Genomic DNA, 25,886 nt, shown 5'->3' on the forward strand with positions numbered 1-25,886 from the left:
CACCAGTGAATGGGTGCAGGACATATCCCAGTTTACAAATCTCTGCCTTTTCTCTGTCACCTCAGCTGCTTCTTCCAGGCAGCAAATGCTTGGTACAATCAATGTGCAAAAGCCATTTAGCAAAGAGGAACAATGCTGATCTACTCCCCAGATCGAGGGCTTGGACAGAGCTCAAAAAGCAGAGTGAGGCAGCTCAGCCCTACGTGAGACAGCTCAGGGGATGGGATCAGGCCCCAGCTCCTGCTGGTGCTGATGGCTCTCACTCAGTTATGGTGTGGAGATGTGCATGGGCAGTGGGTTTTTTAGCTGTTTGCTCCAGATTCCAAGAAATCCAAGGAGAATCCCTCCAAGCCTGAAGCCCCTGTTGGAAATACAGTCAGACACTACACCATCACTAGCAGAAGTACAGTGAGATGGGGAGTGGCTGCACAGGGCTGACACCCATCCTGAGAGCCAGAAATCAGCAGCCCCCAGCCCATGCTGAGGAACTGAGCAGTGTCTGAGGCTCTGCCAGGAAGACAACTGGGGTTTTCCCAGTGCCTTGGCAAAGCTCAGGCCCCTGAGCCACCAAACCCTCAGGACACCTTGAGAAAGATCTGTTCAAGCAGTGGCATGTGGTCACCATCCTTATAGGAGGGTTGCTGTTTCCATGGCAGCCTGTCTCCAAGATGCCTTTGGTGGGAAATGCTGCCATGGGCACCTTTACCTCTGCCCTGAGTGTTTGAGAAGCCCTTCAATCCCTCCTCACTGAGTGAGAAAGAGAGAAGCCAGGTACAGCGATGCTGTGGAGCTGTGGCTCAGCAAGAGCAGCCTGTTGGCTGTTTTCTGTTCAATGGACCTGTGAGGATGGGAACTGCAGACAAGAACTCCAACCCCTACCATCCTGAAAGCTCTAAACTTGCAGCCTGAATGGTGGTGGAGAGGAGAATCACCTGTGGTGGTGAGAAGCAGCCCACAGCTAGGAGGGTAGGGATGGAGCAAAAAAAAGGCCAGACCAGTAAGACCAAGAGGCATTGGACCTGAACTGGATAGAGACACTTGATTTGATTACTGGGAAGAGTACAAAGTAAAAAAATGACCTTTTATTTTATCAGATTTGTCCCTTCGTTTACCCTATCTACTGACTCTCCTGAAGAAGGCATGACTGAGCTCTCACTGAACTGGAAAAGCAGCACAGTGCCAGGAAAAGGAACTTCTCTTCCAGACCTGTGCATTTCCTGTAAGTTGAACTTGGTCTGTAGGATTACCCCTCAAATCCTAAATCTTCAAATGAGTAACCCACTGGAGAATCTTTATGCTGGAGACATTAGATGAAACAAAAATAAACCAATGTGACTTTGAAATCTCAGCATGAGTCTGCATGGTTGGCAGTAAGAGAAAACTGGAACCCCTCCCCTGTGAAAAAGAACAATTGCCTTGGATAATTCAGACACAATAAATGAGGGATTCTTTCATATTAACTGTTTACAATTGCAGATTTATAGTCTAAAATTAAGCAGATGTTGAGTGTAGAACAAAACGCTTAAAAACATAACAGCAAGTTGAAATTCTAGTCTCTCTGCATGTGGCAATCAGTAATGTCAATTATTTATTAGTATACGATTAATACATAATAAAATGGAGCAATTGACTACTCAAGAATACAGAAATATTGAAGAAGTTCATGTGGAAGAACAGTAGCAGATCTTCAGGCCTTCCAAAGTGGTGCAAATATATATTTGGATACACTTCCAAGGGGTTTTGCAAAGATTTTTCTATGTCCTTAATGAATTTATTTCAGATAAGAAATTCAGTCTTGAAATAATACCTACCTTTTAAAAATTTATTTCAGTACCTGAATGCATGTTATGAAACACAACAATAAGATATCCATGTCTTTGTCTCAATATTAATATCGTGTTACTATCATTTGAGTCCGTTTTACAATAGAGATGAGAGAGACTTCTGCTAGGCTTCTGCTAGAAGATACCAATGATCACTGGAAGAAGTGACATGCAGAGCCCTGCTTACCCCCTTTTTATTAGTCTTTAGAAGAAAAAGGCTGTGTGAGCCCTGGAAGTCACAATACATTAAATGCAAAGATCTGTATCATGCTATTTGTGTTCATCACAAAACCAGTCTGAAACCATTTGTACTGTTCTCCATCTGGAAGGCAGAGCAGGGAGCAGCAGCTTCCCCAGCTGGAACAACTCTGAGAGTACTCTCAGCTCCCACGGAGGGCAGAGGAATACAGGGCATTGGCTTTAGGTTCAGAGCTGTGCAGCACTGGTCCTTACACCGTCCAGGAAAAGAGGAACAGGCAATGACAGCAGGAAGCAATTTGAAAGCTGCTAAGGAAAGCCTCCATTTACCTTCGGTTTGGTCTAATTTTAAAAATAGTTCCAGGGATTAAAAAATGCAAGTATGGGAAACAAAAATCTCGTACCTGTTTACAAAACCCCACAGATTTATATGTAACTGTGCCACAAGAGTTGAACAGACTATTGCTGACATCCCTCTGCTGCAAGACAGGAATAAAAATACCTGTGTCGTTCCTGCTGCACCTTCTAACAAGGGTCTCCAAGATGGAGATGCTACAGAAACTTGCCTCATTTCTTCAGTTTATGATTTTAACCCATTTCTTTTTGTTCTGTTTGCTATGGATGCTGAGACCAAATTACTTTCAGTTCAGTCTTGCATACTGGATCGTAATGACCTAACATTTACTTTCCCTCTCTTTAACCTAAGCACCCCCAATACCTTCAGTCATTTCTCACAACTGCTGCACCCCAGGCTCTGAAGGCTCAGGTTGCTCCCTTTGCACTTCTAGGAGAAGTCTGCATTTTCTAGCAGTTTCTGGTAAACAGGGGAGCTTGCTGGGCTGGCAGCTGTAGACACCTACTGCAGAATTTCAATATCAATTACTACCACTGTCCTCTTATCTGGAAATAAAATGTCTCAACAGGTCATTAGCACAGCTGGAAGGAAATCAGAGAGCCTCTTTTGAAGAGCTTGTCTCCAAGAGGTGAACATGTAACCTGGTCCTGACATAGTCACTGATGGGACACAGAAAGCAAAACAGAATGATTTGGTCAGAAGCCTCTTAACAGGACAAAGTGAGACCACCAACCATTTCCACAGAAGTCCCTCAGTCCCAAATAGATGGTGATAAAAACACCATGTACCAACATCACATACAATTGAGGCTGGATTTGAACTGGCACTACACTCCTAATGAGCTTCTTTCTCCAACATACACTTACAAGTCTATTTATTTAAAAAAATCAAATTATATCTGAAAGAAAACCCTAAACCTCAGTAAATTTCATTATTTTAACTTCATTTTTACTGTGATATTTTTATAATAGTGGAATAATTATCTTATAGATTGCACCAGGTATTTAGTTGCTAAAATTAGTATGACATATCTGGTATTATTTTTAAAATACATGGTTATTTTTGTAGATTTACAATAGCCTCCAGGAAAAAAATGATCTTCAAAAGCTTCTTTTGTGCTCGGATCATGAAACAGAAAGTAAAACTCTAGGATTTAATTCCTATCAAAAAACTGAGATGCACACTACTCCCAAACAGAGCAGCTAATACACAGAGTATCATGGGTCATCAGGGAAAAGCTTAAAATAAATACAAGGGTTGGTGAGTATTCCTACATTTTGCCATCCCTTGTATTATTTTTGTAATTTTATAAAGCCCTCTATTATTAGAGGCACTTAAGTTGTTTCAGTGATCCTAGCACCTTTTGTCAAACTCAGGCAGCTCTGAGGAGCTGTTCAAGCACACAGAAACATTCTGCTGCTCGTATGAGTCCTGGATGGCCCCCAGAACAGGGAAATATTTGACCAGGCTTTTAAACAGAGGACAAATAAAAAATAAATGTCTTTAAAAATATAGGCCTCTGAGGCATCTCGGGTTTCCCCCTCAGCAGCAAGCACAGAAGACTGCTTATCTTGGCTCCCAAACAGATTGATGTGTTCAGCAGGAAGATTCACTATAGCTGACAGAGAACATTTCCCTCATCGTATTGCTTCACCATGTGAGGAGATAACTCAGGCTAATAATATTCTGTCTCCTTTCTATCCTCCTGTAGCCCACGCATAACTTAATTCTTAATTCCAAAGGGCTCACAGAGGAGATTGGCCTGGTGCTAGTTTCATTTACACACACATAAATCAAAACTCAGTCTGCTGGAATGGATGGCACTGAAGTGGTGTTAAAAAATAAAATCCTCAGCAAGGCCAGAAAATTCCTCCTTAGCTCTTCTCCATCATAAACACTATGTTATCCTAGATTCAGTCACACCCTCCAAATTTCTAAACGTTGCATTCCACTTAAACTTGCATGTAAATACAAGCTGTCCTGATTCACAAGAAATAAAGCTTTGCCTACCCAGAAAGCATTAGTGCAAATGTAAACCAAGCAGAAAATGGCAGAGTGGTAGAAACCTGGCATCGGTAGCAATTATCTTTACTTCTAATGAATAGGGTTTTCATTTCTTAGTAACAAATAACAGTGGAACTGTTTGGAGAAAAGGACCTTGTGACAGGTCTGAAAGAACCAGTGTACAGCACCAAACCAGGACCTCATTTGTCCACGGTCTCAGATATCCACTCACAACCTCCTCCTAGTGCCCCAAGCCTCCAGGATCAGGCTTTTCAATCTTCCAGGACCCCTAAATCACCCCAGATATTACAGCCTGCAAGGTTCCCAGTTTGGAATAGGGATCTGAAGTCTTAACCCCCAAGCAGTAACCCTCAGCCACACAGGAAACCCCACTGAGCACAGGCACCTGCCTGGCCACTGCTCCCGGAGGCATGAAAGCACTCACTATTCTGCCCTGCCTCAAATACACATTGCTGCTTTCAGAAAACCCACATTATTATTCAGGTTTTGAAGAAGGGGTTGTTTTAAAACTGAATCAGAAACTTTGAAAACTGCTAGCAAGGCCCTGGTTTCACTTACCCTAATCTATCATCATATTTCATCGCCAATCTCATACCTGCCCAAAGCTCCCAGCAATGTTCCACCTCTGCCCCCTCCATTAAGGTATAAAACATGGGTTAAGTGACAGATAGTATCAATGTGGATAGCAATCTGTCTCACTCAGAAACCATTACACCAGGAATAAAGAAAGAATTATTATACTGGTGTCAATATGATAAATTGCAGCCTCTTTTTTTTTTCCTAAAGAGGAATTTCTAGTTTTTCAACTAGCACAGAAAACTCTCCCTCTTTCAACACTCCGACCATCAGAAAAGTTTCTCCTGACATCCTGTTGAGAGTCCCTGCTAATGAAACTGTTTATTTTGGTGCATGGCTGATGCATGATTCATTGTAGCACTCATCTTGGAATAAATATGAACTGGGAGCCAATGATATTAATTCAAACTGGTTTTTCCATGTATTTGTTTCAAAAAAGTAAGTAAGTTTGAAAGCTCTGCTGGATGCCCTTGTTAAATTGAACAAAATGTTTAGGGAAAAATGAGTTTCCAGTGTTTTCACACACTGCACAGAATACACAATCCCAGTTACCAAATCCACAAGGTTTGTGATCACCATAACATTTACACCTGTGCCTCAGGCTTGCCTATACAGTTACGGAAGAATTAAAGAATCAGTTAGATTACTTATTCTAGTGCTAATGAGAATCCTTTAATGGTTTTTAATAATCTTTCCCTCATGTCCAGCCTAAGTCTCTCTTGCTTCAGTCCTACACCTCTGTCTCACACCCTAGCCCTCTGAAGCTTTTTGTTTTGCAGAATCACATGTTTTCAAAGATCCTCCTCATACTTTTCTGATCTCTGGGGTGAACAACCTCTACCCTTTTAATCCTTCCTTTACAGGCCACTTTTTCGAGACCTCTGACCACTCTTGCTGCTTTCTGCTCCACACCTCTCACTGTGAAATATCCCAAACAGGAGATAGTACTCTGATTAACGTCTTTGCAGAACCAATCTGCCAGGATCCTCAGGAAACTGATGAAAATGTTTTATGAACAGCCAGTCCCTCACTGCCAGGCATATTTTTATGATGGGAGGTTGCACTGCAAAGGAAGGAATGTTCTCTGGTATAACTTGAGAGAAGTCCTTCAAAGGCTTCAAACATCAGGGCAAAACAAGTGGGGAGCAGGTGAGGGAATGATTTCTATAGTGTTTCTAGAGAGACAAGCAGCTGGGTCTCGTATTAGCTCCTTCAACATGCATCTCTATCCCCCAACTTCTGCACCACCAGAGAAAACTCATTGCTGTACTGATTCAGAGCAAGGCAACCCAAAGCAGCACAGACAACTTGAGCTACTCAATTCAGTCGTGAGAGAGTGGGGAACAGAAGGGATGTATCTTGCTATGACATTAGGTAAAAGCAATTAATAGAAAAAGTTGACATGTTAGAAGGTAATTTTTGTTGTGCAATTGCTTGCAACCCCAAGCATTGTCATGTCTTCATTCTTGCAACCATGTGAAAAATGGGAAGCTGTAAGGGAGCTGTTGCACTACTGCAGTAGTAGCTGGAGGGGGACTGCCAAACTCGGGGACACAAAGTCCAGGGGAATGACCTACTGCACCCCTAGCCCTGCAGCATGTCCATAATCTCTCTCACAGTATGGTTGAAAACAGAGTAGGCCAGAGGAAAAAACAGGGGAGGAGTGGGGAGGAAAGCAAATCAATTCAGCTTATTAATAAAAACTTGATGAGCAAAAGTCCAACACAGCAAAAAATGCACCGCCAGAGGACTTGTGAAGTCCAGGAAACCATCACTGGCACATGAGGCTGTTTTTGTCTTTCTGTCTCCTTATCTGAGTGATGAGTTTCCAAACAACCCTCAACTCTTCCATACCAAATGCAGGACCTTTGTTTTCTGCCCATGGCATGTTTAAGGAATTGAGTTTAAGGAACTGAGACCGTTATCTCTCGACTTCCAAATGCAAACTGCCCCTTTGCCCTTCAGGTGTTAAACTCACACTCTTTGAAAAAATAAGAACACCATTTAACAGCTCATATCCCAGGCTTATGAAAGAATGAGCTAAAGATTGGTAGAAGGTATGTTATTGCAACCTAGAAAATCCTTTCTCAGCCCCTCATTTGCCCTGGGATAACCTTCAACTCTATCACTGGTGCAGTGGTTATAGGGTAAGGATATTTGGGCAGCCTGAAAATAGGGAAACAAAGCTGGATGTGAGTACACAGCCTGGTACTCTCAGAGGCATTAAACACTGGCTCAGAAATAACTGCCTGGGCACTAAGCCCTACAAACTGTCTCTCAAGACTTGCACAGATAAATATGCACAGGCAACAGAATTTTCCTCCACTGTGCCTGGGAAAGGGATAGGCACCTGCATGTTGGAGGAGTGACGTGGGAACTATTGTGGAGAAAGGTGCTGGTTTACATGCAGAACCATTTGAAATGCCTTTCTTTGAAAGCTTTCCCCATAGTCCAGTTCCTTCCTGAGCCTGGAGAAAGCTCTGAGAAGTGCCGGAGAAGAAAGATCTGTCTCCTTGCACAGGAAACACTCTCCTTTCCCAGCAACTACAGTCCTCTGCTCTCCTGAACGTCCCACAAGGTACAAAAAAGCAACAGCAGATAGCAGGTTCTCTCCAGCTTCCAATATTTATCTGCAGACCTCTAAGCAATCTCCTCCCTTTCCACTCATCTATAAGAGCCATGCAGAAACACGGGGAACAAGAGCTGCTCCTCACTGCTGTCCCAAGCCTGAAGCCTGGTTTTGCTCCTGCTGCTTCTGCTCTGGGGCTCCCACGTGGCCGCGCGTACGATAAAACCCATCAGAGCACACACAGGAGGAGGACGGGAACACTTTTGTTTCTCTGTCCCAAGAACTGAAGGTACTAAATGTTAATACTTGGAAATCAGTGACTGCCAAGAACAAGTTCCCCACCCACCCATCCACCCTAAACTTTGAAGTGTTTTCTTTCTAGCTTTACCTTGGCACGCTGGCCAAATAAGTCACAAGTTTCCGAAGGTCTTCCTGCCTTATTCTGTCGTGATTGCTGCGGGCTGGGAAGGTCAAGACAGGACCACCTCGTTTATCACGGCCACCTGTGGAAAATAAAGGATTGTTAGAAAATCAGGCAGGAAGCACACGTCAAAAAAACTATGTGCACTGAATTGATAAACGTAAACTACGGCACATTCAAGAGCCTGTGCACTCTTTGTGGCTTTCGGGCTCGCCTAATTGGGGAAGACAGGCTCGTATTTGCTGGAGCTCCAAAGGGGGGAAATAAAAAAAAAATATAATAAAAAAGCCCCAACACACCAGGAGAATTGCTACTAGCATTTCTTCTAACTTTCACCTAATCCCATCAAATCTAATATAACTGCCAATCCAAGCAGGCAATGCTAATGAAGTCCTACTGTGGGGATAGTTTTACACTGGTCAACATCAGGAAAGTGAAAGGACTTTCCACCGTTACTCAGTGTGTTGCATCGTTCACTGCCAGAAAGTTTCCAGCATCCCACCAGTAAGAAGTGATGTATTCCAGTATTGTTTATGCAGTAAAATGTTCTAGTCTATCTGACAATTCATTAGAAACTGAAATTTTGGTTGCAAGTTCCTGTCTCCTACGCCTTTTATTTAGGAGTGATTTTTGTGTTGTTTTTCTTTTCCTGTAGCTTTCCTGTCTTAAAATCCACTCCTTTTAAATTGCTAGGGTCTGGCACTTCATCTTTTATGGCAATTGTCAAGAGGCTTAGTCATAAAGGAATGACTCTACCCTTTATTATACAATCACAAATGCAGGGGTGAATGCAATCCATTCTACAGCACCTTACTTTAATTTCTACTGTGAATAAAGATTATTAAGCTTGAAATTGTAATCTTGAGCTTCACTCCACATTTAGTTCTTTCTTCTCATATTGTCACAGGATTTATTTTTTTTTTCAGGAATTGTGTGCTGTCAGATACACATTTGCATTGTTATCTAGAAAAAAAATTATGCAAAAACTACAGTTCAAAAGACTAGTGCAGAACTGCAAGGACCTGGTAAATATCTGCAACAATGCAGATGAGTTCACGTTTTTCAATGAAAAGCACATTCCCACATTTGTTTAGAAACATCCCTTCTGAGAAAGGCAAATCATGTGCTTCTCTGAACTAATTTACCTGGCTACCTTGAAGAAAAAGCTGCACAAGCACACTCACATCTCCAGCACTGATCCATGAAGCATTCACTCATGCAGAACACAGAATGCCCACACTCTGTAGGGCCATAACTTCTGCAGGGGTCCTGAGCACCCTAATTCAGCAGGAATACTCCTAAAAGGCTCTGCTGTAAGAGCAGGATTGGCATGAGAGCTCATCTGCACTCACAAAACAATATCCTGGTTCATCACAGGACAGAGAATTGCTCTGGCCACAATTTAGATGAGGAATCCAGGAGGTGCCTCATATGGCAGCAGTTCCTGCAGGTGGACAAACCAGAAACCAAACTTATGGGATATATGCACATCCCCCCAAGGCAGAGGTTTTCCAGCTCCCCCTGATTACAGAACAGAGCAGCTACTTGTAGCTCCAGCTCCCACCTGACAGCATCCCTGATCCCACCTCATCCATTTTATTCTGAAACTGTCCATTCAGCTGATGCCATGGAAAGCACAAATTCACTTTCTAGCACATGGTCTTTACAGGACCAGAATAACACAGAAGCAGCTAAAAATAGCAGTGCTCTTGCCACAGACATAGCTTTTAAATTATTATTTCTTTTCTATTATTTTAAATTGCTAATTCTTGTCTAGAGAGTTTTCTCCAGCACCACATAAACTGTGGCCTGTTACATAAACTTCATCTGGCCAGACAGAGATGTCAGTGTTACCCTGTGTTACAGCTTGTTGGCCCTGAAATTCCCATAGTTAACAATGGATGCCAAATACCTGAAGAGCTTCATCACACAGCTCTCATTGGAGCCAGGTCATGTCTGATTTGTCCAGGGGTACAAAAGGAGAGGCAAAGAAGAGATATCTTCATTTTGAGCCCTCAGGCAGCCACTGGTACATACAGAGTACAAAACCTGTTCTGCCTAATTTCCACCCAAATCTCTGTGCCTGATCTTTCCCTTTAGCTTCACATGGAGGCTGAGGAAGATCTGTGGGAATTCAGAGCCTCTTTGGCTGCTCCATGCCATGAAGCATGAGAACAGGGGTGCAATGTAACAGTGATTCCACCTACAAGTTAATAAGGTCCTTTTTATTTTCAATTCTATATATATATATGTATTTTAAAAATGATCACCATATTAAGCACATTCTCCCTTTGCTGAGATTGTTTCATGCACCATAACAGTGCCAAAACCATTATATCATGCATGATGTGTCCAACAGAAAAGCAAGCCAGCCTACAAAATGGCAAACTAGTGTAGCAACTAGAGCTGGAGGGAAATATTTTTTCAACACAGGAAGCTTTTCAAGGTTTTGAAAACTTTCCCATCATATCAAGATGTAACCAAGGCTTTCAAAAGCTTCCAGATATCCACTGAAGCAGAGACCTGACTTTGAATTGCATCTCAGAAGAACACACTACCCACTGCTCAGTCAGGTTCCCTCTCCTCCTCCATTCCCAATGATTTAACTATTTCTACAAAGTGGAAAAGCACTATCAAATGAGATCAGGAGACATCCAAGCCCACAGTTCTAATTCTCTCCCAGGATATGAGATACCCAACAAGGGCCATGAGTTTCCCACAGCCCAAAAGCCTTGATTGTTCCAATGCTGCCTATTCACCTCAGCTTGGTAAACCAAAATATATATGTGTTTCTGGCCAAGGACCTCCTTCCCACCTACAGTTCCCCTGTAAGTGAGCTCTCAGAAAATAACCAAGCCAAAAAAACCCAAACTAAACCATCCAACCAAAAATATCTAAATGCTGGAAGGCTGAAAAAGTTAAATCAGAAAACTCTTGACCCTTTTACTAACAGTAACACAAGGATTTCAGATACAGAAAAGGAAACAGGATCTGGAACATTCCTGTCCTGTCGTTGCTTCAGGATAAAAATTGTCCCTCAACAGCTCATTTAAACTGTCCTCAGGAGAGAAGGACAAATAAGGCTCTAGCTCTGAGTCAAAAGTTACCAGGACAAACTGGAGAAAATGGGTAAATTCTCATTGGAGAAGGAAGGTTACATGATGACCCAGTTGGAGGCTTCTGGATGATGGAAGGATAAATAAGTGCTTGGACTGATTCCTCCTAGCCCTCTGGAGCAGAAGAATGAGGAGACATGGGGCAAATCTCAAGAAATGTTAAGTCTATAAACAAATGTTTCTCATTTGCAATAAAAGTACTGTTCTATGCTTTGAGCAATAGGGTGAAATCATTATAACAAGTCATTGGACATATTATAATCCTTCACTTGATTCCAAACTATGCATGAGAAATCCCTAATTTCTATGGATGCCTCCATAATTTTTAATTTTATTAAAAGCCTGTATGAGGAAACATCAAGTTTTCAGCCATGGTATGCTTAATTCACCATAAGATTTTCAGAGTTCAATAACTGTGGTTTACTCTCCTAAATGCTAACAATATGTAGCTTTTCCTTTGTACTTTGTAAGCAGAAATCTCAGCTTTTCTCTTCAGACTATATGGGATGTTAAAACCATCAAACTTTAGACACCTAACATGCCTATAATTATAACCCTCATCTCTTCTAACAGGGGCTCCAGGTGGCAACAGCCACTAAATGAGAAGAAAATCTTTTGGTATTGGCTGCAGAGGGAGTCTATACCTTTTCTGTATTATTATAATCTTTTTTACTGTGGGGAATAGTTAAGTACAGAGAGGGAAAGAAATTCAGCCCAGATCCCCCAGCAAGACATTTGAAGAACCAGGAGTAGAAATGAGGTTTTCTGGCACTTAGTCCACTATGTTAAGGCCCCATATTCCTTGGGCTAAAAGTCAGCAACACTAAAAGCATTAAAGAAATTCTGTCTCCTAGTTAGTAATCCACCCAAGACAGCCAATCTTGCCCCAGATCACTCATGATTTCAACACCAATTTTACATGCACAGGTCTCTTCAGAGAACTACCCACAACAGTGTTCTAAAAGAAAATAAAAAATGGAAGAAAGCAAAGACTCTCAATTGCTCTAATCAATATGTCCCATCCTCTGCCTCCCACTGGGCTCACAGACATGGGATGCAATAATCAAACATGTCATTATGTTTGCTAATTACAGTTACTAAATGCTAAAACAAACAGCTGATAATTTCTCATTGTTTTTCAAGGTGGGTTTTCATGGGCTTTGCTCTGATTTAGAGAGGCAAACAGATGGTCTAGTTATTAGTGCTCTAGAAAAAGGAGTCAGAAAAACACATGTTCTTCAGGGCACAAAGTACACTGAGAACAAATATTTAGCCATATATGTCTCACATTCCTCCTACATAATCCTTTGTTGGTGGCCTTGCCTGTCAGTGGCTTGCTTGCCAGTTCTCCCCAATCTCCCTTTCTTCTAGCCTCAACAGAAAACATTACTAAATTCATATTTTGTTCCCAGTAGTAGGTATACATCATTTTTCCTCCACAAAATACACAGGGGACATTGCAGTGGTGGCACAAGGTATCATGATGCATACCATATTTAAAGAGAAAGAAACTTTAAAAAAAAACCTGCATGGAAGCAGGCTGATTTTTCTGTTCAAGCCTGAAACCAAGAGGTAAGGGACTCCAGTCACAAGATCCCCATCCTGGAAGCTGCCTTAGCTGACATCTTAATCCCAAATGTGGTGGCCCAAAACATTTCTGCCTATGGTGGCTCCAAGTGCCCAGTGGCAAGTGAAGACACTGGCCGACCCAAAGGATGAACTCTGGGTATGGGACATCCCAACTAAAAACCCTGAAGCATATCCTTCCCTGGTAATACTCAAAAAGCTGAAAATCCAGCTTTTTGTGGGATCCTGTTTAGGGCAGGAAATTACCAGTTTCCTTTAATGTAGGCTTCTTGTATACAATAGATAATGATTTTATCAAGCTGGATCTCTTCAGTTCTAGCAGCCATTCTACCATGATAGCTGCAAACTTGCATTCATCTGTGCTTCAGGGATTGGAGTTCTCAGCTTCCTTTCACACTCTCCTTCTAAGCATGAATTCACAAGGACTAACCATAGACACAGACAAATATCCACACGTGTAAAGGCTCCCCAGTCCCTTGTCTGCTGCCCCACAACACATCACCCATGGAGACAGGAGCAGCACACAGAGGCTCTGCCCTCCCTTAGGCACCCACTGCAGCTCAGATGAATACACTGCTTCATCTCACCCCTACACATCAGAAGCTGATCAATCTTGATGCTGCAGACGCTGCTGAGACCATAAGCGAGTTTCCAGAGGGGCTGAAATACTCCTCAGTAGCTATTTCAGTCCAGAATATGTGAAAAAAAATGAATGATAATGCAGAGAGACCAGGAGACAGAATGAGCTCAGCTGATGTCAGGCGCCTCGATAAAATGGCAAACAATATGCTCTGGATTTCTAAATGTAATTGACAGACTTCCTAGGAAAGCAAACTACCTAGGAGTTGACATCCAGAGTCTTAAAGTAGTATTCTTTTTCCTGTCATAGCTGAGCTGTTTGGGATTCTGCTTCCTACCAGACCTCCCGTGAACAGACCTCTATACTAAAACTCCTCCAGCTCCAAGAGGGATTAATTTGCTGTAAGGGTCATATATTGGATTATCTGTATAACTATAACTATCCAGTTAGCTCACAAATAGGTGATCCTAGTGCAACATTCTTGGAAATCTAAGTTCCCATTAAAAGCCCTGTTGCAAGTTAACACAGCTGCAATACCACCACCAGGGCCTGATCCTCCAAGGTTGCTCCTTGCAGCAACCCATATCCCAGAGTCAACTGCCTGGATCAAATCCTAAAGGCCAACATTTGCAACATAACATTTAGGGTTAATGACTCCAAAACCAAGGTTGTAGGTTCCCACCAGAAGACACCCTCAAAGAGCAGAGCAGAGCAGCAGCTGTAGATGGGATGCTCAGTGCAGAGGCTGGAGGATCACATTTCCCACCTAGTGGATTTGTTCCACAGCCACCCAGAACCACTGCGTGGATTTGAAGAGATCATCTCTTGTGGGCTGTCATACATCTTCCCTGATTTAAGCAAGTATTTTGGGGTACTTCTTTGATTTTGCATGTTTACTTGCCAACAAACTACTGAGAAAACAGTCTCACATTTCCCACTGAGAAAGTTACTGCCCCAGCAAAGCAAAACTAAGGACAAGTGAGCCTCATTAAAACAAAGAAAGATGTTCTTTGTGTGAGATGCAAAACTTCCAGAGAGCATCCAGAGGAGCCTGTGACTACCTCTCAGAGAAGCTGCTTTGCTGTGAAGTATCAAGGGAGCACCAGTACTCTCCTCTCCACTGCTGACCCTTACTCATGGTCATGCAAACTTCACTGCCATTTGCCCTTACTACAAATTAGATTTTTTTGATCCTGCCTCCTCAAAAACAACAGAGAAAAACCCCACCAAATCTTCTAAAGCAAAACACTCCACTGCACACCCTCTTGCCCCTGGAGAAGGGAAAGGAACAAACCAGCCCATGGTAAAGTAGTCCCAAGGCTGGGGATGGTACTGACAGGCACCTCAAACTCACACCACTGGGCATAATTTCAGTAGCTGTACAGAATAAGAAGAAGCAAAGAGAGGCTGTGTTGATCCTGATCACACCCTGTTTGTGTTCCTCATTTGAGATGAGCACAAAGAAACAGCAATGGCAAAGTTTCTGATGTTCCTGACCAAGGTGAAATGTGTGATAAACTGATCTACTATAACTGTGAAATATGTGATAAACTGATCCAATATAACTGGCTTCCCAGGCCTGCCACATCCCCAGCAGGTAATTCCTCAACAGTTACAGCTAAGTAGAGGATCCTGCAAATTAATGGAAGTTTGGGGGAGACTTCAAGCTACTGGACTTACATAATTGCTATTGTGAATTATTTTCCTCCTCAGGCTTTAAGAAGGAATTCAGCTTAGAACTGGAAAACAGTGGCAAATGAAAATGTTTCTGGAATTGCACATTCCATTTCAGATGGCCTGTATTTTCCCACAGAAAATGTACTTAAAAAAAAAAAAATCAACCTTTCCTAGTAGAGAGAGGATATCCAGTTGTGACTTCCAGTACTTCCTGTCAGCTAAAATTGATTCCTTAGAAAAAAAAAAGAAACATAAGCCTAGAAACCAAATGACTTTCACAGAAATAAGGAAGTTTTCAGAAGTGACAAGTCTCCTCAGTGGGACAGAAGAGCAGGCACACTGCAAAATGACCAAAATGGTCAAGAGTTATATTAATTATCTCAGGTGCTACAGTCACCTCCATGGGTCCTTATGATGATTTATAAGCTCCCAGCCTTGATTTCTATATAAGAACAATGCTCAACAGCCTGTTTAAGTGAAGATGCAACCTTTGCTGAGACACATATGGAGCTCCCTGCATCTTTAAAGATGAGAAACCCTGTGAGCTGCAACAGGGTGGGATGTATTCAGACCTTACTTCATAGGCTCAGATCCTTCCTCTTATCATTATTTTGAAAGTCCCCATCACTGATATGTGACCAGAAGGTGGCCAGAGTCCAGCATGTTTGGATGACACCCAGCCAATGACTTGTGATTCCACAAGTTCTTGCAAGTCTTTTTGGACCAAAGTTTTGACTGGGTTCATTTTTTTTTGCCCACATTTATAAAACACTTGACCCTTTCTGCCTCTTTACAAGGCAGCACAAGTTGTATCACTACCCTCACACATAGTAATTAAGGGAGTACCTAAAGGGGTCATCTCCCTGCTCAGAGATATTGGTGGATCTTGGGAAGAAGCTGCTGGTGTCCAAGCACCAGGACAGTTTGTGTGGGTAGTGACCATGCTCCACAAAAATTGTTTAATTTAGTCCATGAATATGGTTAAAACATATGGAAAGAAATATGGAACTGATTCTGCACACTTACATTTACAAACTGTAAATGAAATTAGAAATCCCATTTTGATTTCTGCTTTACCCTTACTGGTGAGGATATCTTAACAGCCCCTATGGGTAAAGGCTCGTCTCTATCCTCAAAAATGACCTAACACTTTAGAAAAAGGAGGAAAAAATCAAAATGAAGGCAAAAAATCCCAACAAGCTCAGACCTGGAAACTTTACAGACTAAACTTCCTCATTTTCTTTTTCAAAGAAAAATCTGCATCAATGCAGCAGCAAATTCTAGATGAAAGCATGGTGGTCCAAAACCATTAGGAAAATATTTCTTCTTTTTGGAACTCCTATGTATTTCAAACTACAACAGGGGTTGTAGTATGAAGAAGAGATTTTTCTGTAACAAAATACAGAATTGTTGATGTTTCATTTAAAATCTCAGAGGAAAGGGAGAATGGAAACTTTTAATTTAAATAAAAACTTTCTTTGAAAATACAATACACTTACATCATTCAAAAATTACATATTTTGGTTACTTCTATTCCCAACCCAATACAAATACCAGTGTCCACAAATCAGCCTTTGAGACCCTTTGAAACCCTGATCTGAACTCTGCCAGTGCCTGGAGGTCCCTGGGGTCTCATTTCAACCCTTTATCTGAAGAATGAAGTGTGTCCCCCACAGAAAAAGAAAAACATGCTCCTCCACATGTGGTCCCATGTACCTCTGTGACCTGTGGTGTCCTAAGTCACCTAAGTGACCTGTGGTGTCCTCAGAGAATTTTTTGGGAAGGATTGTGTCTGTCCCTCCAAGTCTTCCTCCTTGATCCATCTTGCTGGCCTAAATTTAGTGAAACCTAATTGGAAATCTGTCCTTTCATCTGATCTGTTTACACTGAAATTTCTCTTCTGAAAAACCTTTTGGGAAATCTTTTTTCCTTCAGGCTCTCAGCCAGGCTCAGATGTCACTGTGACTCAGCAGACTACTCTCAGGAGATATGGGGCTGGGGACAATGTTTTTTTTAAGGATGAAGTTGGCTGAACTGTTACCACATCCACTTCTCCCTCCCCTGTGCCTTTTGTTGCCCAAAGTCCATGGAAAAACCTCCACCTTTGCTGAACAAGCTCTGCTTGCCACAGCTGCAGCAGCTCACTGACTTATTACAGCCTTCTCCCTTCTATTGTTGATTCCTCAGTGCTCAACCACTCTCTCAGAAACCTGGTCAGCCTCCTCCTTTATACTCCTGCCTCAGCAGATGAGGAGAAGGTAACTGGGTGACAGACAGGAGCCCACATGCTGCCCCTCTTCTGAGCCCTCTGGGGAATGGGACATGCCAGGCAGGATCCTGAGAAACTCTTCTGGGTGGGATGTGGGGAAGGGACAAATGGTCCCAGCAAGACCTACAGCATTTTTAAACTAACAAGGTCTTCATAGCAGAAGTGTATGAAAAGCTCCATACACAGGAAGGGAATGTAGTAATGTGCTTCCCTCCCTCCCTTGAGAGCCTCATGCACATCCTCCTGTATTGCTCTGATCGATAGAAATTCTCCCATAAATACAATCAAGCAGCTGAATGACATACCAAGTTAAACCATGCTTGCAAAACAGTATTTGTATTACCAAGGAAGGACCATAAGCTCAGCTTCCAAAATATTTTACCATCTCTCACTGAAAAAAAAAAACATACAAAATAATCTACAACCTGTTTTATTTCCTCTCCTCTGCTCTCATCACCTTCTCAGAGTACAAAAATCAGCCTTTGGCCTGTAGCTCACTCCCTAATGGTTTCCAAAGCCATTCACTGGAAGCAACACAGTGACCCTACTAGCAAAGCCAAGATTTCATTAGGATTTAGGCAACAAGCAGGTGTTCCAAGCCTCTCTCTGGCCAAGCCCCTGCTTTATGTCATTCCACCAGGTCAACAATGGGAACAATCAGATGGTGATGGCCAGGATGAACCATGCCCCTGACTGCTCAGGATTTTCAGGTGCTGCTTAGACACATGTATGTTGTTTGAGTTTGGTCTGTCTCATACATGAAATCACTGGAAGAAATCGAGAACCAGTTCCAGGAAAAAAAATCCCAGTATTATCCACTCCTCAACTCTCCCATAGCACAGGGATGGGGATGCAGAGCACTGTGCCTGCTGCGTGCTGCCAGCTGAGCCAGCCAAGAAGTGCCAGGCACAGAGCCCCAGACAGCATTTAGGCTGGATGAATCCATGCCCAGCTACTTAAAGCTGTGTTTCCACTCTGAAATTCAGTGCACTTCTGAAAGCTTGAGTGCTCCTTGGAGGCTGCATGGCCATGCAGGCAGGTCCTGTTGTGCCTGCTCTGGAGCAGGCAGCAGCCAGTGTCACTGTCCTGCCTGTTCTGCATGGCCCAGGCATGGAGCATCCACAGCATTGTAACACAAACCATAGGATAAGCCCCAACCTGAAGGAACTTGTCTGTTCTCTGTACCTTTCTTGTTGAACCATGGACTGAAAAACAAGCTGGTGAGCACAGCAGATGAGAAAGTTGAGCAGGTGAGATTTTTTGTTGGTGAAAGGAGAACCCCCTTGACAACTTTACTGTCACCATTAAAATTAACTGTAATGTAAAACTCTGAAGAAGCCTCAATAAATCTGTCCTTTTCCTTAAAGAAGTCTGATTAAAAATGAAATGTGCTCTCAGAATCTGTGCTAACTACAGAATTTTTTAATTTTTTTTTTTTTTTCAAAGTTCAGCTATTTGATTTTTCTGTTTTGGCAAACATTTTCTCTTCTATGCTCAGAGCATTCTCTAGGAAGTTATTCCATTTTAATTAAAAAGAACCTAGCTATCAGCTGAAGTGCTCAAATGCTTTAATACAACCCAGAGGAAGGTGGGCCAGTACTTAAAGCTCTGGGCTGGAAGGTGGTGCTGAGGTTATTGCAGTAAGACACCAGCAGCTCACAGCATTCAATCTGCAAAGACCGCTGACTTGGTGCTTGTAGTTACTGTGTTTGAAACCCATGGAGAGGAGGTGTAAATCCTGGAACTGCCAGCGAGCTCACTGGGTCAGGAACAGGCACATTCTGAGCAGCCTGGAGGCTGGGGAGTCTGCAAGGAGCGAGTTGTCCCTTGCCTGCAGTGGATCATGGTGTGAAACCCTGGGAATCCTGATAGTGCTGCTTGTTTAATGCCAGCCCCCAAGGCAAGATTGGCCCAGGACAGCTCCTAATGAGCTGATGATTTGGTGAGAGACCCTCTGGCTCAGAGCTGAATGCAGGCACCATCAGTGGAAGGGCGATATAAATGATCCAGGCAGGTTGCTGTTATTAAATATTCCATGAATTACCAAATGATCCTGCAGTCATTTCCATGTGAAGCAACAGCAGGAGCCAAGAACTAAATTCCAGTACAGTCCCTGCATAAATTCCTCCCTTTCACTTCCCCAGGGTGCCTGGTTCAGCTTTGTGTCGCAAACAAGTCTGCTGTGTTTTTATGACTACGTTCCCTTCTTCAGAGCAGTGAGAGACAAGAACCACAAAAAAGATTTCAGGACATTCAGAATGAGACCCCAGTGTGAGGTTAAGCAGTCCTACATGAGAGTTCTGCTCAGGCAGTCAAGGCTTTTGATGCCTTGTAACCTTCCCTCAAAGTCTCCTGCACTTTCATGCCCTTGGTCAGAAAGTTCAGGGTTTGTAGAGCCCCAAATTGTTTCCCCAGCTCACTGCTGGACTCATGACCCCTGAGCCATATTGCTACATGGGAAGACACCTCACAGGAGCAGTTAGTCAAGGTGAAACCTTTTCCTGCCTGGCCAGGCATCTCCATGGCTCAGCAGGGTGACAAATCTCATCCTCATGGCCCTGCTCCATCATCCAGGGGAGACTCCTGGCCCCATACAGCTTTGCTGCTACTCTGCTCCCTTCTGCAGTCAGCAATACTGTGGGGATAAAGCAAATAAAAGCAAAGACTACAAACAAGGGGGCTGCCTGTTTTTGATGCAGGTTTTCTAATTGCAACCGGGAAGATCACCAAAAGCAGCTTGAGGGGTTTGCAATGATGCTGGCACTGGAAATATTCTGGGTTTATGCTAATTTGAGTGACTTCATGCAAGATTATGATTGCTTCAGACTTTCTCTTCCCTCTCTCACTGACAAGATATAATTTACTTCAGAACAGTACTATCCAAGCCATTCTTAAAACCTTTTCCATATTGTCTAGTCCTTATCCACCCCCAGGTCCTCGAGATTTGTCTTCTGAATGAATGCTGTAAATCTTTGTACAGGATGGCAGGAGATCATTGAGCATCGGAGCTATTATGTAAATGTATTAATGGTACTTTTAACTGCATTTGGATTTGGATTGCAAATGAAACACCAGTGATTTACAGGTCTGAGTGCCTCCTACAAACAGGAATTAATGCTATTCACTGACCTTGAACTCAAACTAAGATCCCTGAACCATCCCAAATGTTGAGACAGCACAGATCTGGGCGGTAACTGAGAAGCTACATTTCATCTCACCTGTGCTGACCATTTACCCATTTCTCAGAATATGAAGAAAATCAACATGGGTCAGTTTCCAGCCCTCTGAGCATTACTGGATAGCCCTGTTCCACATACAGCCCTTTTCTTAGTAGAATAACAAGTCCAAACATGAAACTGGTCTCTTGTGACCCTGCAGCATCAGTAGGACCAGGGTGTAGCAGGCAGTGCTCACACTGGGCTGGAAGGATTCAGGAAATACTTGCTCACCTGACACAAAGGCCACCTTCTCCTTCAGTATAGGGAGGACATCAGCAGCTTTTAAGCCATCATTTCGAAAAGAACCTGTAAAACAGAGGAAAACAGGAAAACCACATTAGAGGTGAGTGTGTCCTTGCTCCCAGCTTCTTGAACACTCCATGTTTCTTAAAATCAGACTGGAGAAAGACTCTAAATTACATAAAAGCACCAAGATACTGACCCTAATGGCTAATCCAGAAACACCATTAACATCAATAGAAATATGCTTGCAAAAAGAAAGTACAGAGAATCAGCTCATCACTTCATCCCTTAGAAGTTGTAAGAGGTTATCAAATGGCCAACGAAGCAACCAGATTTGTCCCTGCTGCATTTCTCACAGACCATTCTATCAAGCCTGAGAGATACCCAGCTTGCACACAGAGCCAGGAGCCTGTTCCCTTCACTGTTTTGAACTGTCCAGGAAAAACAGCAGAGAACATCACAGCATATACACATCCATTTAGCATATGCCCTTGAGACAGATTTGCACAGGAGATGACTTTTAAAAGGCTTTTTCCCTTCCACCCCTTTCTCCAGCACAGCTGGAGATGAAACAGCTCAAGCTGGGGACTGCACTTGGAGGGAGGACACACTCCTTACGAGCCAGGCAAAGTTTTCCCTGGGTAAGAAGTGGTTTGAAGTCACAGCATATCCTCATATAATTCATGCTGTTTGATTAGATGTTAAATACACCTGCACAGGCCATTTGCTTTCCTTGCAGTGCCAAATTATTTCACATCTGCTAAAAGTTCACCAAAGAAATCCCACATTTTTCACTTCTGGAAGTCTTAGGAAAAGAACTGCTGATGGTCTCAGCCACCACCAGCATCTTTCTGCTTTGCAGAAGAGCAGCAGTAATGGATCACCCCACAGCAAACCCGACACTGCTGGTCTATCAGCACCATTACAAAACAAAAAGCAGGTTTGAAGGACCTGCAGTTGCTCTGAAAAATAACTCATTCATCACTGGGTAGTGAATACCCATCAAAAGTGATCTTCAATACTGCCTTAAATCTATTCCAATTACTCAAAGAGTTTAGCACATTGGAAACACTGTATTTTCACCTTCTACCTTTCACAGGCAGGCAGCAACAACCATTCTTCTCAGATGGAATTTGACTCTTCTCACTAAGAAGCTTTCTCAACTGGCTAGAAACAGGGCAATGCTGCCTCAGCCATCACACCTTTCTTGCTGACCACAGCAGATGATATTTGAGCACCTGGGTCTAAAAGTGGGAATGGGGATAAAAGCCCCTCATATAATGGCATCTATTTCTTGCATCATGCAGCTTGCAAATGTGTAGTACTTTGCCATCCAGGCAGATGTATGGAACAGACAGGATGAAGACTGTAACAGCCATTTCTACCTGCAGCTGAACCTGTATGCCTACAAGCACTAATAATAATAATTAGAATTATAATAATTGTTATTATTTTTTATTATTGTTATTATTACTACTACTACTACTATTGAGTTACCACTCATGGCAAAGGAAGTAGCATTTGCCACTCACAGTCAGCTCCTGCAAAGACTGATGTGTATGTGCCAATACACCTCTCACTGGTGACTGCTTCTCTGTGTCCCCACATGCTCTCAGGTGTCACCTCCACAACACTCAGCTCCAAAGCAAGTTCACCAGCTGAGCTCATGAAAATCAGTGCACAAAGGAGTGAGGTAATTCAATGCAAGGCCAAGACCAATGTAACTGCAATTTCAACAGGCACTGGAGTGTGGTTCTGAGAGATCCCTAAAGAGCACTTTGTGTCAATGAAGTGTTTTGAGACCAGGGAAACTAGTCCTGCTTGCTGAACTCTTTGTGTGCTCAATTCAGCAGGATTTTGTGTGCTCTGTGTTAAATATATGTGACTTTGCTATGAACTTATGAGACTGTTCTACTACCTTACTCTCTTCTCAAGGATGAGCTCTCAGATCCCAGGCTGTGGCTACCTCTAACATCAAAGACTGGAAACTTCTCAGCCACAGTCAATGTTTGGAATTGAAGCATCTTTGTGCATAAGCATCTCATCCAACCATGAAGCAAAGAAGAACAGCCAACATGCTAGACACATCACGATGGCTCAAAGACACTGAAGCTGAGTAGTGCTCCAAATTTATCCAGCTGCAAGATCAGCAGTGTCAATGCAAGTTGAGTTTTAGCCAATATTTGTTAAATTTTTCAGGGAAAGAGAAACGTCAATTCTTAGGCACTTAACTGTGCAGCAGAAAGCACACAACTGAAGTCTTAGTGAATGTTACCAAAATAATGTCAGTGGGTACAGTATTGTATATGTAAAACAGGAAGGACTTCTTAGAAGAGCCCACTACATTATGGACTGAAGGACTATTTCAAACACTCTATCACAAGGCAGGACTGCAACTCACAGAGGTAAAATGCATGTAGACCAGGAGAAAAATGTATGGATTTTAAAGATGCTCATCTCCTGAGCTGCAGCAAGACAGGCTGCAGGCAAGGGGCTTGCTGCTACCAGCCCTGATGTCCTAGCTGCACTCAAGTCTTAAGTTGTGCCAGGGGAGATTTAGGCTGGATATCAGAAAGAATTTTTTTACGGAGAGGGTGATCAGGCAATGGAATGGACTGCCCGGTGAGGTGGTGGATTCTCCATCCCTAGAGACATTTAAAAAGAGACTGGATGTGGCACTCAGTGCCATGGTCTAGCAACCGCAGCGGTGGGTCAAGGGTTGGACTTGATGATCTCTGAGGTCCCTTCCAACCCAGCTAATTCTATGATTCTATGATTCTAAGAGAGGTAAGAAAAGCCATGAATGGGGACAGTGCTGCCAGCAGGTATTTTGACCTTTCTCAGTATTCCCCAGGACAGATCAGTCACATGCCAAACTGATGATCAAATTTAGAAAACTGTGAGCCCATCCTACAGCCAGGGAATAGACAAAAATTCCTAGGAGCTGTAAAACTTCCTTCAGGATGAGGCAAGAAACTCCTGAAGGTAGATCAGTTCCTAAGGCAATAATGCCCTTACTCTGGGTGATGAACCTGCTCACCCAGGTGGCAGCTCATGACCTACAGATAAGACCATGGCCACTGCTTTCAGAAGCCATTTCAGCTCCTGCCAAAATCCTAGTGCTAGCAGCTACATCTCAGAGCATGCTGTCAGGTTTTCCAGCAAGGGCTGGGGGAAGGCATGAGTAAATGGGAAAACCATTGGCTGCAATAAGGGCTCCAAAAGCAACAGCAAATCTGTCTCCATGAGGGCCCAATGATGCATTGCCCAGTTCATAAGTTATTGTAAGTATACCCCTAATAACATTCATTTTCATCCTGTTCCCCAGCTGTTTCTTGTATTTTTGTTTTGTTTGTTTGCACACTGGATCTGAAGCTATGTCTGCAAAGCACCATTTAATTTTTGCCACAGAGCCTAGGGCATTCAACCATCCAGCCAGTTTGTGACTGCACAATGATGAAGGCTGTACTTTTTTATTCTGCCCTGCACCTCTCTCCTACCCCAGTAAGACTCAAGTCCTGGGCCAGGACAGAAAAAGACAGACAGATGAATGAAAGGCAGGCTGAACACTGAGCCATCCTGCCACCCTGCCCTGTCCATGCACTCATTTTCTGGTTCACCATCGTTATAAGCATGGGACTACACAATTATGTCCCTCTTGCCCTTCTACCTGTAAATCTCACCATGGGCACCAAAGAAGCTTGAGCAAGTAAGCACCTCTTTACCAAAAGAAGAGAACAGAGAGCCCGGTGCATGCCCCCATCACCCCATAGCCCCTCACACCTTTATCCCATCCTAGTTTAGTGTGCTATCCACACAGCAGGGACACTGTCTTTCCACAAACATTTATTACTCTAGTGACAGGAGAATCTGAACACACTATGCCTGCAGGAGCAGCTGACAGAATAATGTGTTCTTGTAAACTTGGAAGCTCTGAAAAATTAAAAAAGTGGTTCCTCAGCATGGCTGAATCACATTCAGAGCAGAGCAGCATCGCCCATCTCCTAGCAGGGATTCCCTGTGCAGCAGAAGCAGCTCACAGCTTTAGGTGAGATGCTGGAATGAGAAGCCAGCTGGGTGAGATGGGAAGCTTAAGGCATGCTTCCACGTTAAATGCAACAAACCTGAAACTGAGAAAATAAAATTCTCTTTCCCCCACACAAACACCCCGGTTGGCCTGGGGAACTCACTGCTGCAGGACGTGGAGGTCAGAAGCTCAAGAGGCTTCCTGAACAGGTCAGAGGTCTGCAAGGAACAAACACCTCCAGGGAACTGTAAAGATTACTAAAATAAGCAAGAGTTTTGGAAAGAATATAAGCCTGCAGACACTGGAGTGAAAGCCAAACTCTGACTCTTGGAGAGAAATATAAATTATCCTTAGAGAGAGCCCTGCGGGCTTTAGGATTTCTTTCTTTCAGCAGAGTGCAGGGCCTCTTTGCAGAGACACTGTCCTGGGTTAGATGGACCAACACTCTGCTCCAGAGTGGCTTTTCTTAGAAAAGCATCAGTTCTAATCTGAAAAATGCAGCTCTTGTCTTCAAATAAAGATCAGCTGCTGGAAATATGGAAATACTTTCTATACTTAAAAAAAGTACGCATAGGAAAGAAGAAGGACTCCTGGCAGAGCACTGCATGGGGCTTAATCACTTGGCTCTTGATGCCTTCAGCAGGAGTTGTTCATCCCAAGACCCATGAAATGTTTCAAGAAAGGCAGCCCACGCTCTCATAGTTCTCAGAACAGATTTGACTATTTAAAACTTTGGCATGAGGTTTCTTTAACCAAACAAACCTGAACTCCTTAGGCTAAACTCATCCCTCGAGAAATTATACTGGAGTCTAGGATGCAACAGTAGGATTAATCTGGTCCATACTATTTCTTTTTTCTTCCCCCAGTAAAGGCTTTTCCTGTATTTATTCCTGCCCCCATGTTTTTCAGCAGCTATCTCTGAGGTTTATCATAGACTCTTTGCCTTCCTACCTTTTTCTCTCCCACCTCCTACCCCCACAGCACCCCCCCCACCTTCAGCGTCTCTGGATTTTATTACTGTTTGCAGTACAGTAGCATTTTGGCTTTCTACAGCATTCAAACAGAAGGGATGTCTGATGTGAGCAGAGAGAGGCAGAACAAAGGGAGACTTTATTATTCCCATAATAGCCTTTGCAAACTCAGACACAGAGAGATTGACTTGTCCAGTGTCAGACAGAAAGTTTGTGCAGAGCTGAACTCTC

At 43.1% G+C, this 25,886-nt stretch overlaps 1 protein-coding gene across 24 annotated transcripts in view; it reads right to left on the reverse strand.

Moving 5' to 3' along the window:
* KALRN (kalirin RhoGEF kinase) overlaps positions 1 to 25,886 on the reverse strand; it is a 495,003-nt gene that overhangs the window by 315,101 nt on the left and 154,016 nt on the right. For all 24 annotated transcript variants that reach the window (XR_011726469.1, XR_011726470.1, XR_011726471.1 and 21 more), the window contains 2 exons: positions 20,646 to 20,720; positions 7,935 to 8,049 (listed from right to left, as the gene is read on the reverse strand). Coding sequence is in view for 21 of the 24 variants with exons in the window: in XM_071746600.1 (XP_071602701.1) it covers positions 7,935 to 8,049; positions 20,646 to 20,720 (190 nt within the window). In the remaining 3 variants the exon portion in view is untranslated. The remainder of the gene's footprint in view (positions 1 to 7,934; positions 8,050 to 20,645; positions 20,721 to 25,886) is intronic.

The sequence above is a fragment of the Heliangelus exortis genome, chromosome 6 (genome assembly GCF_036169615.1).
Source record: "Heliangelus exortis chromosome 6, bHelExo1.hap1, whole genome shotgun sequence".
Taxonomy (NCBI): Eukaryota; Metazoa; Chordata; class Aves; order Apodiformes; family Trochilidae; genus Heliangelus; species Heliangelus exortis.